Raw genomic sequence first — 27874 nt, forward strand, 5'->3', positions numbered from 1 at the left:
CAATTTCATTGTAGCAACTCAGATACATCAAAATCAAAATGCCTAAGAATTTGAGTTTAGAAATGAACTCTCTCATTGTTTCAATTGATACATCAACATTGACTTCAGTATCTTCAACTAAAACAGAACTAGCAAAAGCAAACAAGGCAAAGCAACAAATCATCATCAAGGTACAAGCCCACAAAACATACAAAAAGTAATATTAGACATAATGTTTCCCACATACTACCTGAGGCATTAATGGAGCACCAAAGGAACAAAGTCCAGAGGTTAAAGGTCAATGCCTCATCAATAAACACAAGTGGGATGAGGAGGATCCAAAAGGAAAACCCTAATGGAAAACCTCCATAGGAATTTGATTTTGCACAGCTATGACTCAAAACGCTTCCATGTGTTAGGGAAGGCGATCTTAAGGGCTGTGCTTGTACAAACAAATCAGTCAACACAAACTAATGAATTAAACTGCCTCAGTCAAAACATTTAACACAAAATAACAATTGCACAAAAATAACAATTGAGGCCGTAGGATAGATACGAACAAATAGATGAACCCATTTACATACAGGCTTATCAGAACTTATTGAAGCTTATCTACTAAAAAATGCACTAAATAAATTCCAATAAGTGATTTTTAGTTTGCATCCAAACAGGTCAGAATTGCAAAACATAGATTTACAGCAAATTATAACATCCCTCTGATTTCATTTCTCTTCAATGGAATTCAGTCCACTACTTTCAATATTATAAATCATCATAGGGAAACTCATTCATAAAAACAAAAAAACCCAGAAGCATTTCATGAACACTGATAATGAAGAAGCAATGAAAACAAAAGCAATAACATTCATCAACTAGTTGATTTTCCACTCTTCAGAAACATCAATCAACATATCCAACAGAAAAAAAAAAATTGAACTAAGCATGATATACACAAACAGGAAAATTGAAGACCTCACAATCAAAAAAATTCACAACCCAAGAACAATTTCTGAAGAACACAAACATAGGGTTTGAGAAACAACCTAGAAGCGGCGCAACACAACAACATACGAAAGGGTTTGGGTTGTATTTATAGGAAGAAGCATGGTGGAGGGTTTTCCAATTTAGTCCCTGGGATATTTCCATAATGTCACTTTAGTCCTTGCCGAAGCATTTACGTGGACTCGGGCATTGGACTCAGTGAGTCATCAAGTGTCGGTGAAAACTGCCCCATAAACCCAAAAGCTGAGAACTCCGAGAAAGGCATTGTTTTGTTCTCAATCTCAGCATCAGCAATGGAAGCCATGAATCAGAAGATGGTGATGAGTTTGATTCTGTTGTTGTTCTCTGCTTTGGGTGTGAGTGCTTGGACTGGTGAAATCCATGGAAGAGTTGTTTGTGATGTTTGTGGGGATTCTTCTCTTGGACCTGAAGACCATGTTCTTGAAGGTCTCTCTCTAATTGGTGTTATATTGCAATTCTATGTTGTTTTGATTGAGTTTTTGAAGTGGGGTTTTTTCCCTTTTGATGAAATTTGTTTGCTTTTTGTGTTGATAGGCTTATCATTCTCCACCAATTATTGAATTTGGCTGTGTACTTGTGTGTTTTGGTATTGGTGGTGTAATTAGTGATGAATATTTTTAAGATTTAAGCATTTCATGTGCCAATTTCTTGCTTGATTTTATGTTGTATGATCAGTGGAGGAAGCTTGCATTAGAACAATTGACTGTGGACTGGATTGTTAATTTGTTATAGTCATAAGTCTGTTGCTGTCACACATGTGATTGAATATGGAACATGTTTTCAGAATTTATTTATCTAATGAGAGATGCTACCATAAACCCTTAGGAAGTTATGATCATGGTGATGACCTATGCCAAATTATTTGTTTTTTCCCTTCACACTGATCAAAACAAAGTAAGTAGTGAAGGGTGGTCACTAGTGAAGGATGGTCACTGGAGAAGGGTGCTGGTCCTTGGAGCTCAAAGGTGAGAGGGCAAAGTGAGTAGTGAGAAGAGGGCTGAGACGGTCCGATTTGCAATTCTTAACGAAGAATGAAGCTTCATTCTCGCAAGTTTGACCTAAATTGGCCCTGGAAAGTCCTAAAATGCCCCTAAAAAGGTTCCTCAACTGTTTAAAACCTAGGGGCTTGAGTCATTTTGTCCTTCGTCCATATATTGGCCGTGATCTGTCGCTATTTTGGCCGCTATTCATGTCGCTACGGGAGCTATTGTTAGGTGCCGCTATTTCATCTCAATAGCGGCAGGGAGCCACTCTGCTCCGCTATGCCGCTATAGCGCGCTGTTGACTACTATGTTATGTATATAATATTTAGTAATGGTATCGTAGGTTCAAAGATATATATTCCATAATAGTCACATCCCTTTATTAGATTGCATCCGATTGTCTTGTAATAGTTAATAATTTCCAAACTAATTTCATGACATCCTTTTACCATCCTACTGCTATGATTAATTATATTTTACTCCCTACACATTTGGTTTCCTTTTTGCATGCATAAGGATAAGTGTATTTCACATAAGCAGATTCTGGTTAAGAGGTATATAAAGGATGGAGTGTCCCAATTCTTAGTGTTCTTGCAAAGTGAGTTCACGAGAGAATTTAGTGCCATTAAGGATGACTAAACGTATAGGAACTACCTGTTTACGGGACAGTATGTTGTAAAAAAAAGTGTCTGATTGAGTTGTCTTTTCAGGAGATAGGTTTCTCATGAATGTATTCTTACATAAGCTATTAAGCTTTGATACTTATCAGGATAACATTTTCTTCTATTCTCTGTTTTCTTCTCTGTTCCCCTGTCATTCAAAGTAATTTCCTCCTATTTTCATAAACTGCAGGAACCTAGGTTGTTGAAAAGTAGACCTCTCAAAATGCTGGTTTTTTTTCATTTTCACAATTGGTGAAAAACTAGACAAACAGCTTCATGTTTTAAAGCAATCAACTTTCAAATTTTATCCTAAAGATCCATGTGATGTTTCATGGCTGTTCTTTCCATTTTTCTTTAAGCAATATGTAATATTGATTCTGTCACAACAGAATTTAATGTGGCCTCTATCAGAAATGATACTTCATTCTTGGTTCAGAGCTAGGATGCAGTTTCCCTAGATTGACTTTAACATGATAGTAACATATTGGAAGATTAATGCAGGTGCTGAGGTTGCTGTTCTTTGCATCACCAAGTCCGGGGAGGTTCTAAATTATCAGGCATTTACTGATGCTAAAGGGATATACACAGTGGCAGAGACAATGCCTGAGAGTGACCGTTGGGATGCATGTCTTGCTCGACCCATCAGCAGTTTCCATGAGCACTGCACTCATCTTGGTCAGGGCAGCCCAGGGGTGAAATTCAGTTACAATCACCCATCAGGACGTTCACATTCTGTCAGAACCTTTATTTATCGACCTGTCAGTGTTCCAACATACTGCATTTGATACACAGTGGCTTGTTCTGAATCTGGCTGTGCGTGTGCTTGGTTGAACTTCAATAGAAACTAATGAGTATATGGACATAATCTCTTTATAGTGTATGTGTAGTTTTGATCAGTATGTATTTATATGGAGGTTGGTCTAAGTACAGCATGAAAAATTATATAAATAATTGTAAATGGCATTTACATAGAGAGCAATTTAAATTCATTGCAAATGGCTTTATCATTGAGAGTGGCAAGAATGAGAGATCTCACCTGATATGTTTCCCTATCTCTGATTATACTGTGGACTGGATTGTTAGAGTCATAAGTCTGTTAGTGTGTGCAAGTGTAGTTTTGATCAATATGTATTTATATGGAGGTCTAAGTAGAGCATGAAAAATTATATAAATAATTGTAAATGGCATTTACATAGAGAGCAATTGGCTTTGTCATTGAGAGTGGCAAGAATGAGAGGTCTCATGTATGGTTGTATGGTTATAATTAACTTTTCTCACACTCTCACCTGATATGTTTCCCTACCTCTGATTACACAGTCTATTTGTTAAGATATTTCAACTTAATGCATAATTGAGTAATTTAAATTTTTTTGGAGTAGTTCATAAAAAATTTATAAGTATCATACTCGCATTTGACCTCACTTCACTCTAAGATAAACTTCACACTTATAAATACTTATGAAATAAACAAACAAGATAAGCTTATTATATCATATTATCTCAACAAACACTGAATTACAATTAAAGATGATAGTTTGTCATATCTTGTTCTAGAAAACTATAAAAAACACTTAAAAACACTGACACAAGCGGCGAATGGCGACAGCGACTGGCTTTGTGTTCTCTCAGGGCAGTGGTGGCGGCTCGAAGGAACCACCGGACAAGGGCATGAAGGAGTTTGAGAAACCAGTCTCTTTTCGGGATAAACTGGTTGGTAAGAAAACGTGTGATGTTGTGGATGCTGATGCTGATCTACGGGAGAAAGGACTATTTACGATTGAGCATGAAGGAGGGAACCGTCTGCTTCCCATGTGTTTCATCAGGGAAGAGGTGTTTCAGAGCGTTTGCGCCCCATGGAAGGATACTATAGTGGTGAAGCTCCTTGGCAAGTCTGTTGGTTTCATGGCAATGAGAGATGGGCTTCGAGCACTGTGGCGTCCCCGTGGGGGCATGGATGTGCTGGACGTTGGACATGGTTACTTTATGGTTAATTTTGATCTCGAAGAGGATAGGAGGAAGGCGCTGGAAGGTGGACCATGGCTCTTGTTCGATCACTACTTGTGCATGAGACCTTGGACACCGGAGTTCATTGCGTCGGAAGCAAAGGAGGAGAAGACTTGTGTGTGGATTCATTTTCCTAGCCTGAGTGTAGCTCTCTATGATAAACGCATTCTCATGGCGTTAGCCTCTGCTGTGGGAAAACCTGTAAAGGTGGACCTAACAACACTGAATATTACCAGAGGCAAGTTTGCCAGAGTCTGTGTAGAAATTGACTTGAATCTTCCTGTCGTGGGAAGGGTTTGGTTCCGGAACTATTGGTACAAGGTGGAGTATGAAGGCCTTCATCTACTATGTGCTAAGTGTGGCTGCTATGGACACCTACTTCGCCAATGCACTCAGGTTGAGACTCCACTACAAGCTAAAAAGGACGGGCATACGCCGACGCCGTCATCGGTGGTTTCAGCGGTTCAAACTGACAGTGCAGAGACTAGGGCTGAGGTGGCAGGGTCAAACGATGAGGCCATAATTGCATTGAATGTTGAGGCCGCAATCATTGGTCAGTTCCAAAATAACTCAGAAACGGTTGCATCAGTTATGGAAATTGGCGAAACTCATGGGGTTATTCAGAAAGATGCCAAAATGGGAGATACTAAGGAGGATATTCCAGATATGCATGGCACATGGTTGACTGTATCCAGGAGGAAGTCAAAACCTAAACCACAAGCGGTTCGCACTAATGGGCCTAAGATTCAAGAGAAGTTTCAAACAAGGCCCAAGGTCATACCAAGCAATCCAGTTCGTGCTGGGGCCCATGCAGAACTCAAAATCAAGGAACGAGCCAAGAAACTGCAAAGTAATCCCTCACAGCAGAAGTTCTCAGCACCAGGGCATATGCTACCACAGAAAGAGACTCAGGGGAAGAAGAGACTACGACCAACCGATGTGGGAGGAGGCACGCTATTGGGTAGTTCCTCCTCAAGTGCGTCGGAGCCAAGTGGGATGGATGGTGTAGTAGCCACAGTCACGTCACCTGACATACCTGTTATGATGAATGTGGAACATGTGGAGGGAAATCACTATCGTTTTTGCCCCGATGATATGGAGGAAAATATGGCTGACTTTCAACGTAGTAATGAGCATGTGGAAAGGGTGCTCCCTCAACAGTCAACTCCAACGTAGGAACTCTGACTCTGCTGCCCCTATTGCCATAGTTGTTTTATGAATTTTATAGACACAAAAGTTATTGTCTGGAACGTGCGTGGGGCAGTAAGTGTCCGTGGGCAGAGAGTGGTGAGGGAACTAGTGGAGAGATTCAGGCCAGATGTGTTTGTTCTTGTGGAAACTCATTGTCCTTTCTCGAAGGCAGCTTCATTTTGGGAGAAGCTGGGTTATGACGACTGTGCGAAAGCTAAGGCCACTGGATTTGCTGGTGGTATTTGGGTCCTTGGCGCCAAAAACAGGACTTTCACAATCTCAGCTTTGGATATACACAAACAGGTAGTTACAGTGCAGGTAACCGGTTTAGAGTCAGCATGGACTTTTAGTGCCGTCTATGCGAGCCCAAACCCTTCAGGCAGAGATGAACTTTGGAATTATTTGGTAAAACTCCGACGTCGAGTTCCATTCCCTTGGCTATTGTGTGGAGACTTTAATGAAGTGGCCTACCCCTCTGAGATTAAAGGAGGCAACTTCTGCTCTCAGAGAGCCCAGCGACTCCTAACGATGATGGACAGATGTGACATGTTAGACCTCGGCGCTATGGGCAGTAAGTATACCTGGTTTCGCCGAACAGGAACGGGACAATCTACTGCCAGACGTTTGGATAGAGCGTTGTGTGATGTGGATTGGCGTCATTTGTTCCCTGAAGCGGTGGTGGAGAACCTTCCTCGAGTACACTCTGACCATTGTCCTCTCCTACTTCGTTGTGGTGGTTTTGATGTGCTGAAGGGACCTAGGCCGTTTCGCTTTCTTGCATCATGGGCCACACATCCCCAATTCCAGGAAGTTGTGGAAACAGGGTGGGGTACAAGTGATGAAGGCATGCTTCAGCGGCTTGGGAGCGTGCGGCAAGGCGCAATGGATTTTAATAAAAAAATCTTTGGCAATATATTTCAACGGAAAAGAACTTGTGAGAACCGTTTGAAGGGAGTGCAGCGCGCCATTGAGGAAAGGGAATCTAAGAGCTTGCTCCGGTTGGAGAAGGAGATGCAGCAAGAATACGGTACTATCCCTTATCAGGAGGAACTCCTTTGGTTCCAAAAATCTCGTGAACAGTGGGTTCGTTTTGGGGATCGGAATACCCGTTTTTTCCACGCTCAAACGGTGATCCGGCGAAAACGAAATAAAATTCACGGTCTCATGCTTGGTGATGGCAGTTGGTCAACGGATCAAAATAAACTTGTTGAGGAAGCGCAATCTTTCTTCAAGGGTTTGTTTGCTCTACCAACAGTTTCTGACCCAGATAGTATTCAACTTCAGAACTTGCCTAAGCTGAGTATGAAAGGGGTAGAAGTGCTCCTAGCCCCAATAACGAAGGAGGAGGTTCGCTTAGCAACGTTCAGCATGAAGTCCTTCAAAGCGCCTGGATCGGATGGTTTTCAACCTTTCTTCTTTAAAAACTATTGGCCCCTTGTAGGTGATGAGGTGTGGAGATTCGTAGCCGATGCTTTTTCTACAGGCCATGCAGATCCTGAGATACTTGATACCCTTATAGTCCTAATTCCTAAAGTTGAGTGCTCGAAAAAACTTAAGGAATTTCGACCCATAAGCTTGTGCACGGTGATTTACAAAATCCTTACTAAGGTGCTTGTAGGACGTATGAGACCTTTTCTTGGAGAGCTGATCGGACCATTGCAAGGGAGATTTATCCCAGGACGATGCTCGGCAGATAATATCCTTCTGGCTCAAGAAGCGCTCCATTTTATGAAAAAGTCAAAAAACAAGAATGGGGTCTTGGCTATGAAGATAGATTTGGAAAAAGCTTATGACAATATTAGTTGGGATTTTCTGCGCAGCACTTTGGTTCAGTTTGGATTCCCCTCTAGTATTGTCCAGCTTATTATGTGGTGTGTCACCAACTCTAAACTTAGCATCCTTTGGAATGGAACGCGCCTTGAGCGTTTTGCTCCATCCAGAGGACTTCGCCAAGGGGACCCAATGTCTCCTTATCTGTTCCTTCTATGTATGGAGATCTTGTCACTTCATATTCATGAACTTGTGCAGCAAGGAGTTTGGAAACCTATTCACCTTGCACGGAATAGCCCGGGTTTATCTCATCTTCTTTTTGCAGATGATATAGTGCTTTTTGGTCATGCCTCGACCGCTCAGGTTCAAGTAATCTCCAAGGCGCTCCAAGATTTTGCTTTAGCGTCTGGTTTGCGGGTTAACATGGATAAGTCTAAGATGTTTTGTTCCCCAAAGGTCTCTCATGTTAGACGTCAAGCCTTTACCTCTATCACTTCCATAGGGGGCACTTCTGACTTGGGGAAGTATTTGGGAGTGAAGCTGTCTCAGGACCGTAGCAGTCGACGTCATTTTAGCTATGTTCTTGAACGAATTGAGCGACGTCTCTCCTCCTGGAAAATGAAGATGCTAAATAGAGCGGGCAAAGTCTGTCTAGTGAAGTCTGTGTTAAGCTCCTTACCTGTATATGATATGCAAGTGGCCTGGCTTCCAACGGACACTTGTAGCCGCATTGATCAGATAAGCAGAAAATTTATTTGGAGCTCTAACCCGTCTCGGAAAGGCTGGCACCTTGTGAACTGGCGAGAGGTGACTAACGTTAAGAACAAAGGGGGGTTGGGTGTGCGTGAGACGCATAAAGGGAATGTTGCCCTCCTTGGCAAGCTGGTGTGGAAAATGGTTAATGAACCTACATGTCTCTGGGTGCAGCAGTTCCAGAATATATATTTGAAGGGGACCAACTTTTTTTGATTATGAAATTAAAGGCTCTACTTCCATTGCCTGGAGAAGTATCATAAGAGCCAGAGATGCATTACGGGACGAGTTTTCTTTTCTTCTTCAACAGGGAAACTCCTCTCTTTGGTATACGAATTGGTCAGGCTTGGGAGCACTTTGCAATCTTATTCCCTTTGTTCACATAAGCGATAGTGATTTGCGAGTGCATGATATCTGGGATAATGGTTGGCAGTGGGATAAACTTTGGTCAATCATTCCCAATGATATTCGTACTCACCTAAACTCCCTCCCAGGGCCAACGGGAGTGGAGTTCCAGGATACGTGGCGATGGAATCAGCGGCCTGATGGGTGTTATTCTGTGGCTTCGAGCTACTCCTGGTTACGGGATCAAAGTCATGAGGGTGTTGAGAACCCGATCTGGAGCAAGTTGTGGAAGATGCACATTCCTGAAAAGTATAAGTTCCTCTTGTGGCTTTGTCTCCATAACTCCCTTCCAGTAAATGAGCATCGATTCACTTGCAAGCTTACGATGAGCCCAGCTTGCACCCGGTGCTCCCATGTGTCAGAGGATGGCCTTCATGGCCTTCGCGATTGCCCGCATTCGAAGGAACTTTGGCTCAGCACGGGTGGCACCCTTCCTCCTAGTTTCTTTGTTGGTAATCTGTGGCATTGGATAGAAGACTTGCTGATTCACCCCGATGCAGAATTCTTGCTCCATGTTCTTTGGTGGGTGTGGCGGTGGAGAAATAATATGATTCTTGGTGATGAGGTGTGGACTTTAGAGTATGTTAAACGTCAGATTGTGAGCACCAGACCGAACCCTGATTGGTTGCGGGGTAGTATGAAGAACACTCAGCAGTCATCGCGTTTTGTTCCTCCTCCACCTGGCTGGGTCAGTCTGCATGTTGATGGCAGTTTCTATCGATCATCGTCTAACATGAGCTGTGGCGGACTTATGAGAGACCATCATGGTGCTTGGGTGCTGGGTTTTGTTAGCTTTGAAGGTATTGGAGAGGTCTTCCTGGCCGAGTTACTTGCTGTTATTAGAGGCTTGTCTCTAGCGTGGGAGCGAGGAATCAGGAAGCTCATTATTGTGAGGATATGGTGAAGGCTTTAACTGGTTCAGGGTCCTTTAATTTATATTCTTGTGCTGCATACTTAGCAGAAGCCAGAAGCTTGCTCCACCAGGATTGGGAAGTGTCTATTTTTCATCACACTAGGGAGAGGAATAAACCCGCAGATGCGCTAGCCAAATTGGGGATGAGCCTTCGTTGGAACTTCACTACGTTAGAAAACCCACCTTCTGAGGTTATTCCTTTAATGGGGTGTGGTTAGTTTGTTTGTGTTTTGGTTTTTGTCTTTTGTTTTTTCATTCCCATGTACCAAAAAAATAAAAAACACTTGTTATGAGATAATCTTGTATGAAAAAAGCACCTTATTTTTTACTTTCAAATATTTGTTTAGTGGAAAACTGAAAATAGAAAAATGTTTTTTTCTTAATTTGATTCTTGCTAACACAAATTTTGAAAAACAAAAAAAAATGAAGGTAATGTTTTTATAGCTAAAATGAAATATATTTTCATAAATGAAACAAAGGAATAATCTTTCCATAAATAGCAATGTGTTGAGAATGAACCAAACGAAGAAAAGAGAGAGAGAGAGTTAGAAGAGAGAGAGAGTAGAGAGAGAGAGGTTGTTGTAACTGATTGATTCTGTTATGAAAAGGTGAACATTACAAGAGTATATTCAAGTATATATAGTCTTACCTAAAGACTATTATAATAGCTACTAGCTACTATTAGTCAACTAACAGGATAGTTGACTAGAAGTTACTAGTCTATAGTATATCCCTAATACACCCTCGCAAGCTCAAGGTGGGAGATGAAGTGTAAACTTATCAACAACCTTGAGATTGGAAGCCAATGCAGCAAACCTTGTTGGAGACAAGGCTTTAGTAAAAATATCAGCAACCTGATCCAGGGAAGGTACATGAGTCACAATCAGACTTTTGTTAATCACTTTGTCCCTAACAAAGAAGATGTCAAGTTCCATATGTTTGGTCCTAGCATGGAGAACATGATTGTGAGTAAGAGCCACTGCACCCATGTTATCACAGAAGACATGGGGAGTGAGATAGGGAATCTGCAGCTCTTGAAGTAAAGACTGAATCCAGAGAATTTCAGCAGTTGTATTGGCCAGGCTGCGATACTCAACTTCTGTGCTGGAGCGAGCTACAAGAGTTTGCTTCTTAGAGCTCCAGCTGACCAAATTTGGACCAAAGAAAATACCAAAACCAGAAGTTGATCTCCTGTCATCAGGATCAGATGCCCAGTCAGCATCACAGTAGGCCTTTAGAGGCATAGGTTGATGCTTGAAGCCCTTTTGCAGCAACAAACCATGATGTGCAGTACCTTTGAGATATCTCAGGATTCTTTTTACTGCAGCCCAGTGTTCTTCAAGAGGCTGAGAGAGAAATTGACAAACCTTGTTCACAGAAAAACTAATTTCAGGTCTAGTGAGGGTAGCATACTGCAATGCCCCAACAATAGATCTGTACATAGTAGGATCTTGCAAGTAATTAATTGGCTCCATACTTGGTTAACCTGGTTGAACTGACCATAGGTGTGGATATTCCCTTTGCTTCAGCCATATTAGCTCTTTCAAGGAGGTCATGAATATACTTAGTTTGGGAAAGAAGAAGAGAACCATCCTGAAGTCGCTGAACTTGGATGCCCAAGAAATAGTCCAGATCACCTAATTGCTTCAAAGCAAAATCCTTGTGGAGCTTTTGAACTAACTTCTGAATCAAGGGAATGGATGAGCAAGTAACAATGATATCATCTACATATACAAGTAGATACACCTTGTCATGACCAGAGGAAAAGGTGAACAAAGAAGGGTCACACCTACTGGACTTGAAGCCATATGTTAGTAATGCAGCCTTGAGCCTTTCAAACCAAGCCCTGGGGGCTTGTTTCAGACCATATAAGGATCTTTGCAACTTGCAAACCAAGGATTTATCCTGATTTTCAAAACCAGGGGGCTGTTGCATGTACACCTCCTCTTCCAAGAAACCATTGAGGAAGGCATTGTTGACATCTAACTGTTGTATATGCCAACCATGTGTAACAGCCAAAGTGAGAATGACTCTAATTGTGGTCGGTTTAACAACTGGGGAGAAAGTCTATGTGTAGTCTATGCCAGGTCTATGATGAAACCCCTTGGCCACTAATCGGGCCTTGTACCTATCAATTGACCCATCAGCATTCTCCTTGATCCGGAAAACCCATTTGCAGCCTATAGGTTTTCTGCCAAGAGGAAGTGGGACTAGAGACCAAGTGTGATTGGAAAGAAGAGCATCATACTCTTGTTGCATAGCTTGCATCCATTTGGGGTCTTTCAAAGCTTGTTTAGCAGTTTTGGGTTCTGCTTGAGCCAATAAAAGTGTTGGAAACAGTCTGGGTTTCACAATCCCAGATTTGGCTCTTGTAGTCATAGCATGAGTGTTTATTGGTGCTGTAGGTTCTGGGACAGAAGTGACTGCAGAAGTAGGTCCCTCTGGTGGAGGGGAAGGAGAGTGTCCACTGGATGAGGAACCTGATGATGGCAGCTGAGTATTGATGGCAGCAGTACTGGAGGCAGGACTAGCAAGCTGAAAGCCAGGAGGAGGTTGAGAAGAGGTAGCCTGCTGAACTGGTGCTGAGAACAAAGGAATCTGAGCCAGTATAGGAGACTGAACAGGAACCGTAGCAGAGGGAGAGGAAAACAACTCTGAATAGGGAAACTTTCCTTCATTGAATACAACATCTTTAGAGATGAAAATCCTCCCTGTGCTGTCCAAGCACTTGTAACCTTTGTGATTAGGAGAATAACCCAGGAAGAGGCACTCCTTAGATCTGAATGCTAATTTGATGTTGGTATATGGTCTTAAGAAAGGATAGCAAGCACATCCAAAGACTTTCAGAAATTTACAATCAAAGGGTTGATTGTAAAGCTTGTGGTATGGACTGAGATTGCCTATAGCTGAAGAGGGAGTCCTGTTTATGAGGAAGGTAGCAGTCAAGAAGGCATGATCCCAGTACTTCAATGGAAGCTTGGCATGAGCAAGTAAAGTTAAGCCAACTTCAACCACTTGTCTGTGCTTTCTCTCCACACTTCCATTTTGGTGATGTGTGTGAGGGCAAGTCACTCTATGGACTATCCCATGATCAGCAAAGAACTTGGAAAGAGGCCTGAATTCTCCTCCTCCATCACTCTGAACAGCTTTGAGTTTGTGATTGTATTGCAATTCTACCATAGTCTTGAACTGTGTAAAAATTGTGTAGGCCTCTGATTTTGCCTTGAGAGGATAGATCCATGTATACTTGGAAAAGGCATCAACACAGGTGAGAAAGTAGTGATAACCACAAGTAGATTGAACAGAGGCTGGACCCCATAGGTCAACAAACACAAGTTGCAGAGGAGATGTATAAACTGTGGTAGAGGTATGGGAAGGAAGCCTATGAGATTTACCAAGGCAGCAAGCAGTGCATACAATATTGGTATGCTTAGAAGGAATATTTATACTACATTGTTGTAGGGCATGCTTGAGGGCCTCATGATGAGGATGCCCAAACCTATTATGCCATAGATCATAAGAAGTAGTAGGAGCAAGTGCTGAACTAGTAGATGACACTTGCTCTTTATTGGATTGTAAACTAGAAACAGAAACTAAAGAAGTTGCAGAAGTAGCAGTAGGCTTATCAGTAGTGGAGGGAGCTTGTGCAGGTTGAAAATCTTCAAAGCTGTAGAGACCATCACTGCCAAGCTTTCCTTGAACAAGCAAATCAAAAGTGGCCTGAGATTTCACAAAACAATCATTTGGCCAGAACTCAAAAAAGACTCCATTATCTTTTGCAAACTTGCTCACACTAACAAGATTCTTTGTAATTGAGGGAACCAAAAGCAATTTTCTAAGTGTTAAAGTAGTGTGAGGTTGAATAGGTGAATTTAGCTTAGCTGTGCCAATGGATTTGATAGACACACCTTGACCATTGCCCATAAGGACATGATCACTGCTGGCAACAGAATTGGTATCTGAAAACAGTGTTGAGTCATTGGTGATATGATGAGTGGCACCAGAATCAGGATACCAACTTCCTGCACCATGAAGAGAATTTGACCCTGCTAGTAGTCCCTGAGGTGCTGGTCCTAACTGTGAGCTGTTATCAGAAGAGGCTATTGGACCAGTGAGATAGGATTGTGGTGGCCTTTGTGTGGGTTGTGAAGGAGCAGGTGCTAATGCTCTTTGTGAATTCCAGCCAGGTTGAGAGTTGTGTTGTGGATGGGAATTGAAAGAAGCATATCCTCCAGGAGAAAATTGCTGTGAATACCAGGAAGGTGCAGTAGGTCTGCCAGGAATACCAAAACCAGGCATAGAGGGAAAACCTGACATAGGAGAGAAACCAGGAAAACCAGGAAATCCAAACTGATGAGGCATTGCTCCAGGAAATCCATACTGTGATGGAAAACCCCCAAATTGAGAAGCGCCAGTACCAGAAGTGTGTCTGTGATAACAGATAGAGGCATCATGACCAAATTTTGAGCAAATCTGGCACTGAACTGAGTAATCTTTTCCATTGCGTCCACGGCGACCGCCCCGGCCACCGCCACGGCCACCACCGCGTCCTCCGCTGCTATTGCGATAATCACCTTGATAATCACCATTGGAATGATCAGAATTTGAGTGTTGCGTTCCATATGAATCTGCAGAGGATTGCACATGAGCAACAGTAGCTTGTGCGACATTTGCAGTGATCAACGAATCACTGGAATTCTTCTTCTTCACTCGATCCAGTCGCGCTTCATGACTGATAATCACCGATTCAACTTCGTTGATGGAGCAAGGAGTTCCACGATTGAACACAAGTGTCATAAGAGGACTGAACTCCTCTGGAAGACCATCGAAGATGAAATCCAGATGATCGCGAAACGAAACCGGATCTCCAATCGAAATCAATGTGTTGATAATCGACTTGATCTTACGCAAATATTCAGAAGCGGATAACGAACCTTTGGTGATGGATTTGAGCTCAGATCGAAGCTGCGTTGACTGCGCGTGTGCTTTCGATTCATGGAAATCGATAATCTCATCCCAAACCTGATACGAATGTCTACAATTGATCACGATCAGAAGAAGCGACTCCGAAAGCGAAGCCAGCAACCATGTGAACAACGCTGAATCTTGTTGTTCCCAGACAGAGTACGCTGGATTAACACTATCAGATGCACGATCTTCATCAGAAAGGAAGCGATCTGGAATCACTGGATCTACAACAAATCTTTGAAGCTTGTGTGATCGAATCACACCTTCGATCTGCTGCTTCCAGGAGAGAAAATTTTTGTCATCAAGCTTGATGCTTATACTGTGCGAAAGAGACTTAGAGAGAGAGTTCTCAGTGGTAGAAACACTGGCAGCCATGGCCATGGATCGAAGCTAGCTCTTGATACCATGTTGAGAATGAACCAAACGCAGAAAAGAGAGAGAGAGAGTTAGAAGAGAGAGAGAGTAGAGAGAGAGAGGTTGTTGTAACTGATTGATTCTGTTATGAAAAGGTGAACATTACAAGAGTATATTCAAGTATATATAGTCTTACCTAAAGACTATTATAATAGCTACTATTAGTCAACTAAGAGGATAGTTGACTAGAAGTTCCTAGTCTATAGTATATCCCCAATACAATGCCTTATACCAACTAACAACTCATCCCATGAAAATAAAAGGAAAAGTTAATTTAAAAAAATAAAAAATAAAAACCTTCTTGATCCTCCTCCAGCAGCAAAACTCATCTCCTTCACAAACAACCATAACCCTTTGTAAGTTTGAATTCATCAAATTTTGCAACTTTTCCCTTTTCTTCTCCATTCATTCTCAACTCAATCAAGCATTCACATTCAGCACTGTTCTTTCTTCCAAATGGAGGACCGCACCAAACAAGACAGTGAAGAAACCAATGGCAGTTCTGTCCTATCTCACCGACCCGATTCATTTGGCCGGTATGGTCGGTTTGGTGGCAAGTATGTCCCTGAAACTCTCATGCATGCAATCACTGAGCTAGAGGCAGCGTTCCATTCCCTTGCTCATGATGAAGCCTTCCAGGTTCTGTTTTTTTCACCATTTTCACCTTTTTCTGTTGTTTTTGTTACCTTTGAATCCCAAAACCCACTTGGGATTTTCAGTTTTTGTGAAGAAAATTCAAATGGGTATCTTCAGGGACTAATAAAGTTTCTAAATTTTGCAGAAAGAGCTTGGTGGGATACTGAGGGACTATGTGGGTAGGGAGAGCCCACTTTACTTTGCTGAGAGACTGACTGAGCACTACAGGCGTGGTGATGGGGAAGGGCCTCATGTGTATCTGAAGAGGGAGGATCTCAACCACACTGGTGCTCATAAGATTAATAATGCTGTTGCTCAGGCTTTGCTTGCCAAGAGGTTGGGGAAGAAGAGGGTTATTGCTGAGACTGGTGCTGGGCAGCATGGAGTTGCTACTGCCACTGTGTGTGCTCGGTTCGGGTTGGAATGTGTTGTTTATATGGGTGCTCAGGATATGGAAAGGCAGTCCCTTAATGTTTTCAGAATGCGTCTACTTGGTGCTGAGGTATCTTGCCCTTATTGTACTTGTGGTTGGTGTTTTGTTTTATTAGGATGGTACATTCTGTATAGTAGTATCTTGGGAGAATGAAGATTTATGAGAAATTGCTCATTTGTTAGTCAATCCTATTCCTAGTAATTGTTCATGTGAATTGTTGTTTAATTGGCTAATCCTAATTGCTTTCAAGGATCAGCGGTTGGTAACTTGGTATTCTTGACTAACTTTAATGTATTAACATTGGAATAAGACATGGGAAAAAGGCATCTTATTGGAAATGCAGGGTGTATCCATTGCTAGATGTTGACTTTAAAATATCTGTTTGACCATTTTAATAATTTTTTTGTAGAGCCAATGGCTTTGTTTGATTCATGTAGTTGAACTTACATAGTGGGATAAGACTTGGTGGTTTTTGTCTGACAAGTTTATCAATATGCCTTTTTCGCTGGGCTTGATAATTAGGTAATTTTGTGATTTAGGTGAGAGCAGTACATTCTGGGACTGCTACGCTGAAGGATGCTACGTCAGAAGCTATAAGGGATTGGGTGACTAATGTGGAGACAACACATTATATTTTGGGTTCGGTTGCGGGACCACATCCGTATCCTATGATGGTAAGAGAGTTTCAAGCCGTGATTGGCAAAGAAACAAGAAAGCAAGCATTGGAGAAATGGGGAGGGAAGCCAGATATTCTGGTAGCATGTGTTGGTGGTGGTTCGAATGCGATGGGACTTTTCCATGAATTTATCGATGACAAAGATGTTAGGCTGATTGGAGTGGAGGCTGCTGGGTTGGGCCTAGAAAGCGGTAAGCATGCCGCTACATTAACAAAAGGAGAGATCGGAGTTTTGCATGGAGCAATGAGCTATCTTTTGCAAGATGATGATGGGCAAATAATTGAGCCTCACTCTATTAGTGCAGGGTAATTCTTCTGATTGATATTTGGTTACCCTTTTTCTTGTGTCTATCCAGATTATGTCCGTTCCAGTTTTCATTTCTTGTTTTCATGGTGCAGGTTGGACTACCCTGGGGTTGGACCAGAGCATAGCTTCTTGAAAGATGTAGGGCGGGCTGAATACTACAGTGTTACTGATGAAGAAGCACTAGAAGGTAGTACTGCTTTATCTCTATTGCTTTGCCAAATGTATAATGATATCTTTGTTAGAAATGGATTGAATTTTAGTTTTCATTGGTTGTTTAATTATTTATGCTTTTCTTTGTTCTTGTGTCACTTGACATTCCCTCCGTAAATCCCTAACTACATTAAGGATGTAACTGAAACATGTGAAATGGAGAGAAGCAAGAACTATAATAATGAAGTGGCTTGAAGTCGGAGAATTTTTTTTTATAACTAGTGGTACTGACTACTTATACAGGATGCAACTATTTTCCACCTTAATTATAGATGGTAGTACATGTTGGTGGTAGTTGTGGTTATGAATCAGAATTCCATGTTCAATGTCCATTTTGTTTTGCTCTTAAAGTTAGAATTGACTGTCAACACTCAATCCAAAGCATGGCATCCCCAAAAGATACATTTTGGAGCTTCTCCGTCAACGTGGTTATGGAGTTCCTAACCACAACACCAAATAAGTAGTTAATTTGTTGTTCATGGCAACCCCAAAAGATACATTTTGTAGCTTCTCCCTCAACGTGGTTATGGTGTTCCTAACCACAACACCAAATAAGTGGTTAATCTGTTGTTTCCTTTCTTGCTTCATTTGCTATATATTTAGCATTTTGACCCATTTACAATACTGCTGCAATTTGAGAAGATATCTTGCTATGATATTATTAGCTCATTTTTACCTTGACATTAATTTATTGTTTCAGAACTTTTGAGTGACTAAAATTTTAAGTATGAACACCTTAATACCTTATTGTAGTCATCTGTTCGAAAATAAGACTAAGGTTTCTGGAAAAAAATCTTGAGATCAAGTTTTACCTTGTTGGCCACTATATGACACAAGACCTTGTCACTTCATGCAGTTTAAAAATAACAATATCTCAATAATTGTCATAGGCAGCATTCCATTTATCAAGTAAAGAAACTGTCAGTGACATATATTCTTTCTTTGTTCTAAGGTTAGAAGTTGAAGTTGCTTTTTATATGCTGTATCATGTATCTTTATCTCATATTCAAGTGCTTTTGTATCTGCAGCTTTTAAAAGACTGTCCCAGCTGGAAGGCATAATTCCAGCTTTGGAGACATCTCATGCTTTGGCTTATTTAGAGAAGCTCTGTCCTACCCTTCCGAATGGAACTAAGGTTGTGGTTAACTGCAGTGGCAGAGGGGATAAGGATGTTCAAACTGCTTCCAAGTACTTCAATGTTTGAAATTTGGGGTTGTGTTCTACAACACTGCTACCACCAGTGTTATGCCATGATTGAGATTGCTATGAAATTCCTGAGTTTAAGGTGGATCACTTATGAAAGAATTGGCTTGGGAATGGTTCACTTTGTGTAGCCAATTTTTTGCATGGAATTTGAAAAATGTTATGAGGAATTATTAAAGGCCATTGTCTTTTTGTTTTATTTGTTACAAAAAAGAAGAAAACTGCTTTCCAGTAATGCAGTCAAATTGTGTATTGTAGATGAACAATAGGTACAGTTTTGCCAGAATAAAGTATTGTATACCTTTGTGCTCTTCATTTTTGTTATGGTCCATTCTGTTAATTATACTTTGAAGTATCAAAACAAAGAAAACTAGAAGAATTACTAGTCTTTCGACTCTGTAAAGAATCATTGGGATCTGCAACTACCTATTCATTTTTATATTTATTTGAGTAAAAGAGAAATGTTAGCAACACACTCTTTTTGGAGACATTCCAACACATTTTGATTGCTTTATTTTTTGAAAAATCATCTTATTTTTTAAGAAGTGAGAAATATATTGACTTTTTAAAAAATAAGCCAATCTCAAAGAGTATTTTGGAGTATGTTCTTAAAAGAGTGTGTTGGTAGCACTCAATAAGCTTACGTCGGGTTCGACGCCAACTTTAGGGTGTGGCGCCCTTGCCAGTCCAATGTGGGAGTTCGGGTTGCTGTGAAGTGAAATGGGAACGACAATGAAAGGGTTTGTTCGTCGTGGTGGATTAGAGGTTTGGTTCAGGGGATGAGCTCAATGATTGTGGGATTGAGCTCAGTGGAGGGAACCCCGTCGAACTTTTTCACAGTGGAAAGAGGAGTAGATCCGATGACTATCATCTTAGGCTTTTCTTAGTATGAGTTTGGGCCTCTATATTTAGACTTTAGAGGATGATGGTTTGGATTTAAGGTGTGGTGGATGGAGGTTATGGGTGGTTGGTTGTAGGGGCAAGTTCTTCGTCGAAGTAGGTGAAGAAGATGGGGAAGTAGAAGAATGAAAAATGGAGGGGCCCTATATTTCCAATCTTATAGATCATTTGACTTTACTCCTTACTTAATGTCAGTTAAATTAAAAACGCCATGTAGGAGGCCACGTAGGTACATAGATGAGGTGTCAAACGCTGACGTGAAACTTTTTTAGTCACATCATTTTTTTTGTAACGAGTCATGACAGGGATTTCTTTTTGGATAGTCACGATAGTGATTAAAACCACCTTTGCAAAATAGTGACTCAACTAAATAAATGAAAATGTAAGGACTGAAAACCACCTTTCAAGTCAAAGTCATCCTTTTTAGAAAAGTCAAAATGTCACTCACAACAATTGAAAAGTGGGGTCGAGTAGCTTACGTGGCGAGATCTTATTGGTTCATGGACGTGTCAGCTACACTGATTAAATGACGAAAATAACTACCGCTTAGTGACATTAGATAACGAAGCTGACAGGGACAAAACCGTCAAAAATCTAATAACTTCCACATTGTCGAAACCGTTGGGAGGGAAACTCGAAACTGTTCTCTGTTGTGACCATACTCCTTCTCCAAAACCAACAATGGAATCAGCAACTTCATAGTCAGAACAAAGTGACAGACAGAGAGTAATAGAAACAGAAGGGTTTTGAAATCTCTGTGTTTTTGTTTTGTTTTGTTTTATCGACAATGATCGAATGGACGAAGCGATTGAACGCTGCATTTGGGGCTTCATTTCTTTGGCTGATTTGCTTGGTTTACTTCACCCAGGTTTCAATTCTTCACATTTTCTTCATTTTCATGTGGGTTTTTGTTTTCCTTCGAGATCTGATAGTTTCTTATTGGTTTTGTCAAATTAGGTGTTGAATGTTGTTGATCAATTCATGGTCCTTTTTTATACATAAATGTTTTATGTATTTTTCAGCTGTTATTAGATTGTTTTTGTGGCATGCTGAATTGATAATCATGGTTATGCCTTCATTGACTCAATTACTCTGTTAATGCAGGGTTTTAGGTCCTTTGTCTGGACATCAATTTCCTACCAGCTTAAGGATAATCTTAAGTTGTCACCTTCAGCTTCCCAATTTGTGATTTCAGTAGCATTTTTTCCATGGAGCATCAAACCATTATATGGGTATGGATAATTGAATTGAATTGATTTTTTATTCTTTTTGCAATTGAGTGTCCACACATATAAACACTTCCATACATGCATATAAAACTAACATATCTTAATGTAGATATGTGATTGTAGATTTGCAAACTATATGAATATGAATAATTTTTTTATTGTGATTATGGTCTATGATTTTGTTTATTAGTTTAAAACATGAGAGTGGCAATGATTCTATGGTCTGTTGTTAGTTTTCTTGACACCTACCGAGAATATATAACATATTATGATTCTATTATGTTCAATGCTTATGTTTCTAAGCTGCATAAACATAAATTTTAGTAATGCTTATGAATATCTTCCGAACCTACTGAACTGTGTTAACAATTGGAAGCTTCAGCATTTTTGTGGGTTTTGTGTATATTTGTATCTGTCTGTTTACTACAATTTCACACTACTTCATTGCAATCTGATTTGATTATTGATGAGCAGAATAATTTCTGATTGTATCCCAATCAAAGGAAGAAAACGGGTTCCCTACTTAGTGATTGCAACTGTGCTCTCCCTTGTGCCATGGTTGATTTTAGGCTTAAATTCAACATTGAGGGATTCAACAGGGCACCTAATGGTATTTTTGACTGTGCAAAACTTGGGCTCGGCCATGGCAGATGTTGTTGTTGACGCAATGATAGCGGAGGCAGTAAGAGATGACAAGTAAGTTTGCATCTTCAGTTCCTTATATTCATATTCTGCTGACAAAACCCTGCATATAGATATTTTTAATAATGCAAAAGTTTGGGATCTTATATTGGAATAATAATTAAGAAAATCTGAAGAAAAATGCAGAAACACTAAACGTTGCAATTGTAGTTGCAGTTTATGAGCTTTTGTACATTTGCTCTATCTTCACAACAAAAGTAAAAGTTGAATTCAAATAATGGGATCCAGTGGCATACATGTTAGTGCTTGATAGTTGAAAAAGAGAAGGTAAGAAATTTTAAGAAAGGATGGGAAATGGAGTTGAGAGAGAGTAGCATGACTCGTAAATAACAATAAAAGTTTGTTCTGTTATTTTTGCGTTTTCCAAGTTTAACATTTTGTGAGACTCATTTACTAATTCCATGCACCTTGTTCTGGCTCGAATTTACAAGACTTCGTAAGATAATATTTTGTTTTAATGTGATTCTTACATGCCACCCTTCTCACTAGATGAATAAGTTCAATTCAATTTGTTCTTTTTGTAATAACGGACTTTCAATCTCTCAATAGAATGGACTAATGAAGGTAGTTTTCAAGACGAAAACTGGATGGGTTAACTTTTCAACTTTTGTTGATAACCCTTGTAACTTAGACTTATTTCAGCTATTATATCCACATATAAGGTTTGGCCTGGATAAAATTAACCTTACTGAATCTTCTATGATGGATATCTTTCTTGGCATTAGCTAATGGCTATATGTTGCATTGGTGTCTAACATTTGTCTCAGACCCTGGACCCTGTATGTAGTTCATGCTATCTTTTGCAGAATGCTTTTTCTTATACTCTCGGATTAAGTACTGCCTTTTGTTGGTCAGGGCTTCATATGCAGGCGACCTCCAATCAATATCTTGGTCTGCAATGGCTTTGGGAGGGATATGTGGGAGTTTGTCAGGGGGGTTTGCATTATCCAATTTACGGATGGATGCTATTTTTCTTCTATTTTCTGTGCTGCCTTGCATGCAGTTGTTATCATGCTGGTTTGTGGAGGAGAGCTCTGTAAATAGCAAAGTTTTACCAGAGGATTCTATTGATTCACATACGAATGATAGTAGTAGTATCCCAGATGAAGATAGTCCTTTAACCAAAAAGTCCCACAAGAGTACAAGAAGAAGAAAGAACGGCAAAAAGAACAAGAAAAATAAAGCAGTAAATACCAGCAAACCCAAAAAATTTGAGAAAGGAGATTCCATGGCATTAAAGTGGTTCCATTCTTTGAAAGATGCAATTTATGATTTGTGCCGTGCGTTTAAACAGCCAACGATTTGGAGGTAACTAAAGTAGTCTTTAAAGATTTTCTATTCTGTGTATATTTTCAATGACAGAGTGTAGCTTATTCACTTAATGCGCTCATATGCTATAAACTGTTATTAACAATCTTTCTTTGGGATGGCAGACCTATGACTTGGTTTTTCCTTGCCCACATTACTCTTCCCGATCTTTCAACAGTCATTTTCTACTATGAAACCGAGGTTCTGAAGCTGGAAGCGTCTTTTCTCGGGACTGCCCGGGTTGTTGGGTGGTCAGGACTTATGCTGGGCACCTTTATTTATAATCGCCACCTGAAGTATATGACCCTAAGAAAAATTCTCATGTAAGCAATTAAAGAATATTTTTCATTAGTGTCTGTGTATGGTTAACTTGTGCATGTTCAATTTACTGATATGTTCTCATCATGATTTCAGGTGTGCCCATATTGGGTTGGTCTTCTTGAATCTTCTGCAGATGGCTGTAGTGTCTAGGAAAAATATTGCCTTTGGAGTATCTGACAGGGTTATGGTGCTCTTTAGCTCGGCTCTTGCTTTTGGAGTCAATCAATTCAAGTTTGTCATTACTTCTCTCTTCAGTTTCTGTTATTTACTAAGTATTTTTAATTAAAGATGTGCATGGCAAGATAGGTGAAAACATTTCCAAGAAAAACATAAATGTTTTCAAGTAAAGTTTGTTACTTTATCGAATTTCCGTGCCATCTTCATCTCAAAATAGAGATGAAAAACATTTGATATTGATGGCATGTACTTCATTTTCATTACATAGTAATCTTTTGCATTCCATTAAATTTTGGTGTGCCATTGGCACCTACATTTGTGCTTTTGAGCTTTTGTTTCTGGAAACACAATGATTTGAACCACTTTTTATATTTACATCCTAAGTTCCTATTCTTTAGCTGATTATTATTTTGTATTTTGGGAAAAACTGCAGGTTTATGCCTTTCCTGATCTTATCTGGACAACTATGTCCTCCTGGGATTGAAGGGACTTTATTTGCCCTTTTCATGTCAATAAACAATTTGGGGTCAACAGTGGGGTCTTTTGTGGGTGCTGGCTTGGCTTCTATATTGAACATTGATTCAGGATCATTTGACAATCTTCTATTGGGCATCACCATTCAAACCTTGTGCTATTGCATTCCAGTTGCTTTTCTGTTTCTGATACCAAAAGAAGCTACAGGTGTAGCAGCATAGGTTACGAGTTAATGACTACAATTGAGATTGACTTCAGTTACATTAGTTTTTTCTAGGTCCATCACAGCTGGTATTTTACACTTGTAAACGGGAAATGAGGATTATATAAATCTGGTTTATACAATTCTCTTTTGATAATCACAAAATTATTATACTGATTGTATATACTCTTGTAGCAACAATTTTGGTCAGCAAGTCACTTTTTACACATCATTATCTTCAAAATTGGTTTTAACTTCTAAGTGAATTTAGATTTGGTTAATCATTTATCAAAACGCCGTTGCGCATCTGAATGCAATTTATGAAATTAAACTTCTTACTTGTTAAGATATTCGTGCTGGTAAACATTCTAGGATTATTATAGTGTCACCACTAAGCTCTCTCTGTCATACCTTTTCAATTCAATAACCTGTGTTCTTAATTCTTCATTTTCCCCCCTTAATAACATGGGCAACGAAGCCAAACTGATTATAATCAATGATTGGAAGGTTAAAAGAAAATGAAGTTAAAGTTCTGGATAGAAACTCAACTTTAAAGGAAGAAGAAAAATAAGTTAAGCTTGATATTTATAGGACCTAACCTATGAAATGGTAGCTAAGCATTTGAAATCGTTTATGTTTATTGTGCAATGGGAACCAATTATAAGTTAGAGACATGGTAATAGACCACTAATAAGTTATAGAACTGAGAAATGAGATGGTGAGAATGTGGCAAAAAAATAATTCGGAAGCCACTCTTTTTTATCAGAGCCTGGTTTCGATCCAGGGACCTGTGGGTTATGGGCCCACCACGCTTCCGCTGCGCCACTCTGATTGTTGAGAGTGAAGTCCAAAACATTTTATTTGAACTAATATATAATTTGACTGTGGCTGTCAGCCGAAAGCCCAAATAACTGACTACTGTGATGCCTAGCCCTTGAATTTGAACAAAAGAAACTCAATCCAGAAACCCCAAAGGGCAAAACGATTAAACTAAAATTGTAGCGAGGCTCTAGACAAAAAAAAATGGTAACAAAGGATTTCACAAAATCAGAGGGCATGAAAGATAGGAGAGAAGAGAGAAATGAGAGATATGATAAGAAAACAAGAAGAAGATAAAGTTCGTGAAAATGAGATAAAAGAGAGAATTAGATGTTAATGAATCAAAACTCAACTATTTGCTAGACTTCTATTATATATCTAGGTTTATAGCTATCAACGGATGCCTTAATTGAATAAAGATCCTCTCTAATTGAATGAGTCTAAAATGACATGGGTGCAAGTGGAAAGTCTTGAAGATCATATGCTTTTTGTTGGTAATCAATCGTTTTCTACTGTGGCCGACATTCCTGAAATGAAAAAAAAAATATATTTTCCTAGATTTTATGGTCAAAACATGGTATTTTATTCATTAGAAACAAAAAAGTACCACACATTTGAAAACTCTGAAGTGGTAGATTTTCATTGTACGAGAGAACAACTTAATACCACTTGGATTCCGCCAAGGTGGTGCTAATTAAGTTGCAATTTTAGATGGGTAGAACAATTTGTTTGGAATACTACTATTTTGTTTTCCAATAATATTTCTTTCACACCTCTCTTTGGGGTGGAAAGAGATGGAAGGAAGAGAGAGATAGGAAGAAAAGAAAAAATAAGAGAGATAAAGTATGAGTTGTGATAGATGATAAGAGGAGAGAGGTATAAATAAAAATAGGTGGAAATGAAGTGTTTAGAAAATGAGGTGTGTATATATCATTATTGTTTATTTTCAGTTCATCATGTCATCTCTTCATTTTTTTTGTTGCAACTTTTATTTCATTTAAATAAGATAATTGCCCGAGATGATTATGAATATAGAAATACACATTGCTACATATATAAATAACTCTATTATATTTTTATATTTGACGTGAATTTCACAAATTTCATTCAGATTTGACAAATTTACCACTAACTAGTTTTAAATTTACAACATATATCATTGCACTTCCTTCCTTACCATGCTCTCCCTGGGTACTGTAATCATTTTACTTGAATCAATTCACACTAACACCACTTATCTGTGTGTCATTGCTTTAATTGATCAAGATTTTATATAGGCGAGCTTCTTTCTCCATGGCTATGTTGATTTACTTAATTTCCTTGATTTTGGACTCATTCTTACCCAAAATAAAAAAAAAAAAAAGAACGCAACACAATTGTTGAAAATTAGGGAGAGAAGTCATTCTTCATGTCATGTAAATCCAAGAAGAAATTAAGCCCAAGAACCTTTCAAAAAAAAAGCCCAAGAAGAAATTATTGTTATGTTGAATAAATTAAATTGTGGTGAAAAAATAATAGCAGAAGCCACTCTTTTATATCAGAGCCTGGTTTCGATCCAGGGACCTGTGGGTTATGGGCCCACCACGCTTCCGCTGCGCCACTCTGATTGTTGAGAGTGAAGTCCAAAACATTCTATTTGAACTAATATAAAATTTGACTGTGGCTGTCAGCCCAAAGCCCAAATAACTGACTACTGTGATGCCTAGCCCTTGAATTTGAACAAAAGAAACTCAATCCAGAGAGCCTAAAGGGCAAAAAGATTAAACAAAAATTGTAGCGAGGCTCTAGACAAAGAAAAAATGGTAACAAAGGATTTCACAAAATCAAAGGGCATGAAAGATAGGAGAGAAGAGAGAAATGAGCGATATGATAAGAAAAAAAGAAGAGATAAAGTTAGTGAAAATGAGATAGAAGAGAGAATTAGATGTGAATGAATCAAAACTCAACTATTTGCTAGACTTCTATTATATATCTAGGTTTATAGCTATCAACAGATGCCTTAATTGAATAAAGATCCTCTCTAATAGAGCATCTCTCCTAAAAAATCTTAATCCTATATTTTTCTTTAAGGGTTAAGATAATTTTATGATTATTATTATTAAATATATTTTGACAAGTAGTTAAAAGAATGTAGAATTACTTTACATAGGGATGAAAAAAACATTCAAATGCAAAGGATCTTGTTCTTCGAAAATTTGAGCAAGATGGTGCATTTGATTCTGTGCGGTGGTGAACGGTCTTGAGTGGATCTTCTAGCACAGTGGTGTTGTGATAGCATGGTGTAGGAGGTGTCTACAAAGAAACTACGACGTCCAACTCAATGAGAGAGCAAGAAGAGAAAAATTTAAAGTCATAAAAGTACAATGAGATAGTAAAGCAAGTAATGCTTATGAAAATGAACGATCAAACATATATTTTTAGACGTGCGAATAGTTGTACCCAAGGCGTTATTGCCTGTGAGCAATCTTGTTGTCGATTGAGTTTGTTCGGCTATGAGTTGGACGAGATAAAATTTGCTTTTGGTTGTCTCAACAGACTATTTTGGAGTCTATTTAACTGTGGATCATTTGAGTTGTCATTGTTCATATTAGGTCTGATAGCCTTTTGGGCCGAGCAAACATACCCAAATTCACCTTAACTTGGATTCTCATAAATTGTAGCCATAAAATCAAAGGTCAGGATGTGGAGTCACTTTTTTAATTTACTCATGGAGTCAATAGATCCCTCATCTTTATGAAAAAATAGTTAACATGATATTTCACTTCACATTATCAAGTCACTTAAGAGGATCATAATCCTAATGATATTGCTTTTATAGCAGCTGAGAATGAGGTTGTGAAGGAGTAGAAAAGGAGATAAAACGATCCTTAATCTTATTCAAATTTGCTAAAAAATAAAATATTACAAATTGTTTGTTTTCATTAGATACTCAAATGGTTTTTTACAAGTTGGGTTAATTTAAAACCTCGCCACAAGGCAATCTGAAAATGGCTTCTCTTATCCATCAATTCATTGTTTAATGTACTATGTTCTACAACTTTAACACCCTGCCTTGGACTTTGACTCTTTCCTGTTAACTAATCATGCTCTGTGAATGACCATATCTAAGCAGCGATATCTCTTTCTTCACTAAAATATTGAATTCTCGATTTCCTTTAGCTGATGTATAATTGCACACCTTACAAACATTTGGGATTTGGGATGGGAACATT

General features: G+C 39.3%; 3 protein-coding genes and 3 non-coding genes across 6 annotated transcripts; 3 read left to right on the top strand and 3 right to left on the bottom strand.

The window, feature by feature from the left end:
- Positions 1-688: 688 nt before the first annotated feature.
- LOC130727122 (small nucleolar RNA R21) lies at positions 689-762 on the bottom strand. Its single transcript, XR_009015158.1, has one exon. It is a non-coding gene; the product is annotated as a small nucleolar RNA R21 (small nucleolar RNA).
- A 410-nt stretch (positions 763-1172) lies between these two features.
- LOC130722510 (uncharacterized) lies at positions 1173-3636 on the top strand. The gene is made up of 2 exons (XM_057573253.1): positions 1173-1428; positions 3149-3636. Exons 1-2 carry the CDS (start codon positions 1275-1277, stop codon positions 3430-3432), a joined length of 438 nt encoding a protein of 145 aa, XP_057429236.1. The 5' UTR covers positions 1173-1274; the 3' UTR covers positions 3433-3636.
- An 11679-nt stretch (positions 3637-15315) lies between these two features.
- On the top strand, positions 15316-18842 carry LOC130722509 (tryptophan synthase beta chain 1). The gene is made up of 6 exons (XM_057573252.1): positions 15316-15421; positions 15504-15704; positions 15847-16203; positions 16674-17116; positions 17210-17304; positions 18356-18842. Exons 2-6 carry the CDS (start codon positions 15522-15524, stop codon positions 18529-18531), a joined length of 1254 nt encoding a protein of 417 aa, XP_057429235.1. The 5' UTR covers positions 15316-15421; positions 15504-15521; the 3' UTR covers positions 18532-18842.
- Positions 18843-20029: 1187 nt separating this feature from the next.
- LOC130726057 (probable folate-biopterin transporter 4) lies at positions 20030-24070 on the top strand. The gene is made up of 7 exons (XM_057577276.1): positions 20030-20298; positions 20535-20662; positions 21134-21355; positions 22217-22669; positions 22795-22992; positions 23084-23221; positions 23601-24070. The coding sequence occupies exons 1-7, from the start codon at positions 20218-20220 to the stop codon at positions 23860-23862; spliced, it is 1482 nt and encodes a 493-aa protein (XP_057433259.1). The 5' UTR covers positions 20030-20217; the 3' UTR covers positions 23863-24070.
- Positions 24071-24603: 533 nt separating this feature from the next.
- TRNAM-CAU (transfer RNA methionine (anticodon CAU)) lies at positions 24604-24675 on the bottom strand. Its single transcript has one exon. It is a non-coding gene; the product is annotated as a tRNA-Met (tRNA).
- Positions 24676-26197: 1522 nt separating this feature from the next.
- TRNAM-CAU (transfer RNA methionine (anticodon CAU)) lies at positions 26198-26269 on the bottom strand. The gene has a single exon. It is a non-coding gene; the product is annotated as a tRNA-Met (tRNA).
- Positions 26270-27874: the final 1605 nt, after the last annotated feature.

This window comes from Lotus japonicus, chromosome 6, assembly GCF_012489685.1.
Source record: "Lotus japonicus ecotype B-129 chromosome 6, LjGifu_v1.2".
In the NCBI taxonomy this organism is placed as follows: Eukaryota; Viridiplantae; Streptophyta; class Magnoliopsida; order Fabales; family Fabaceae; genus Lotus; species Lotus japonicus.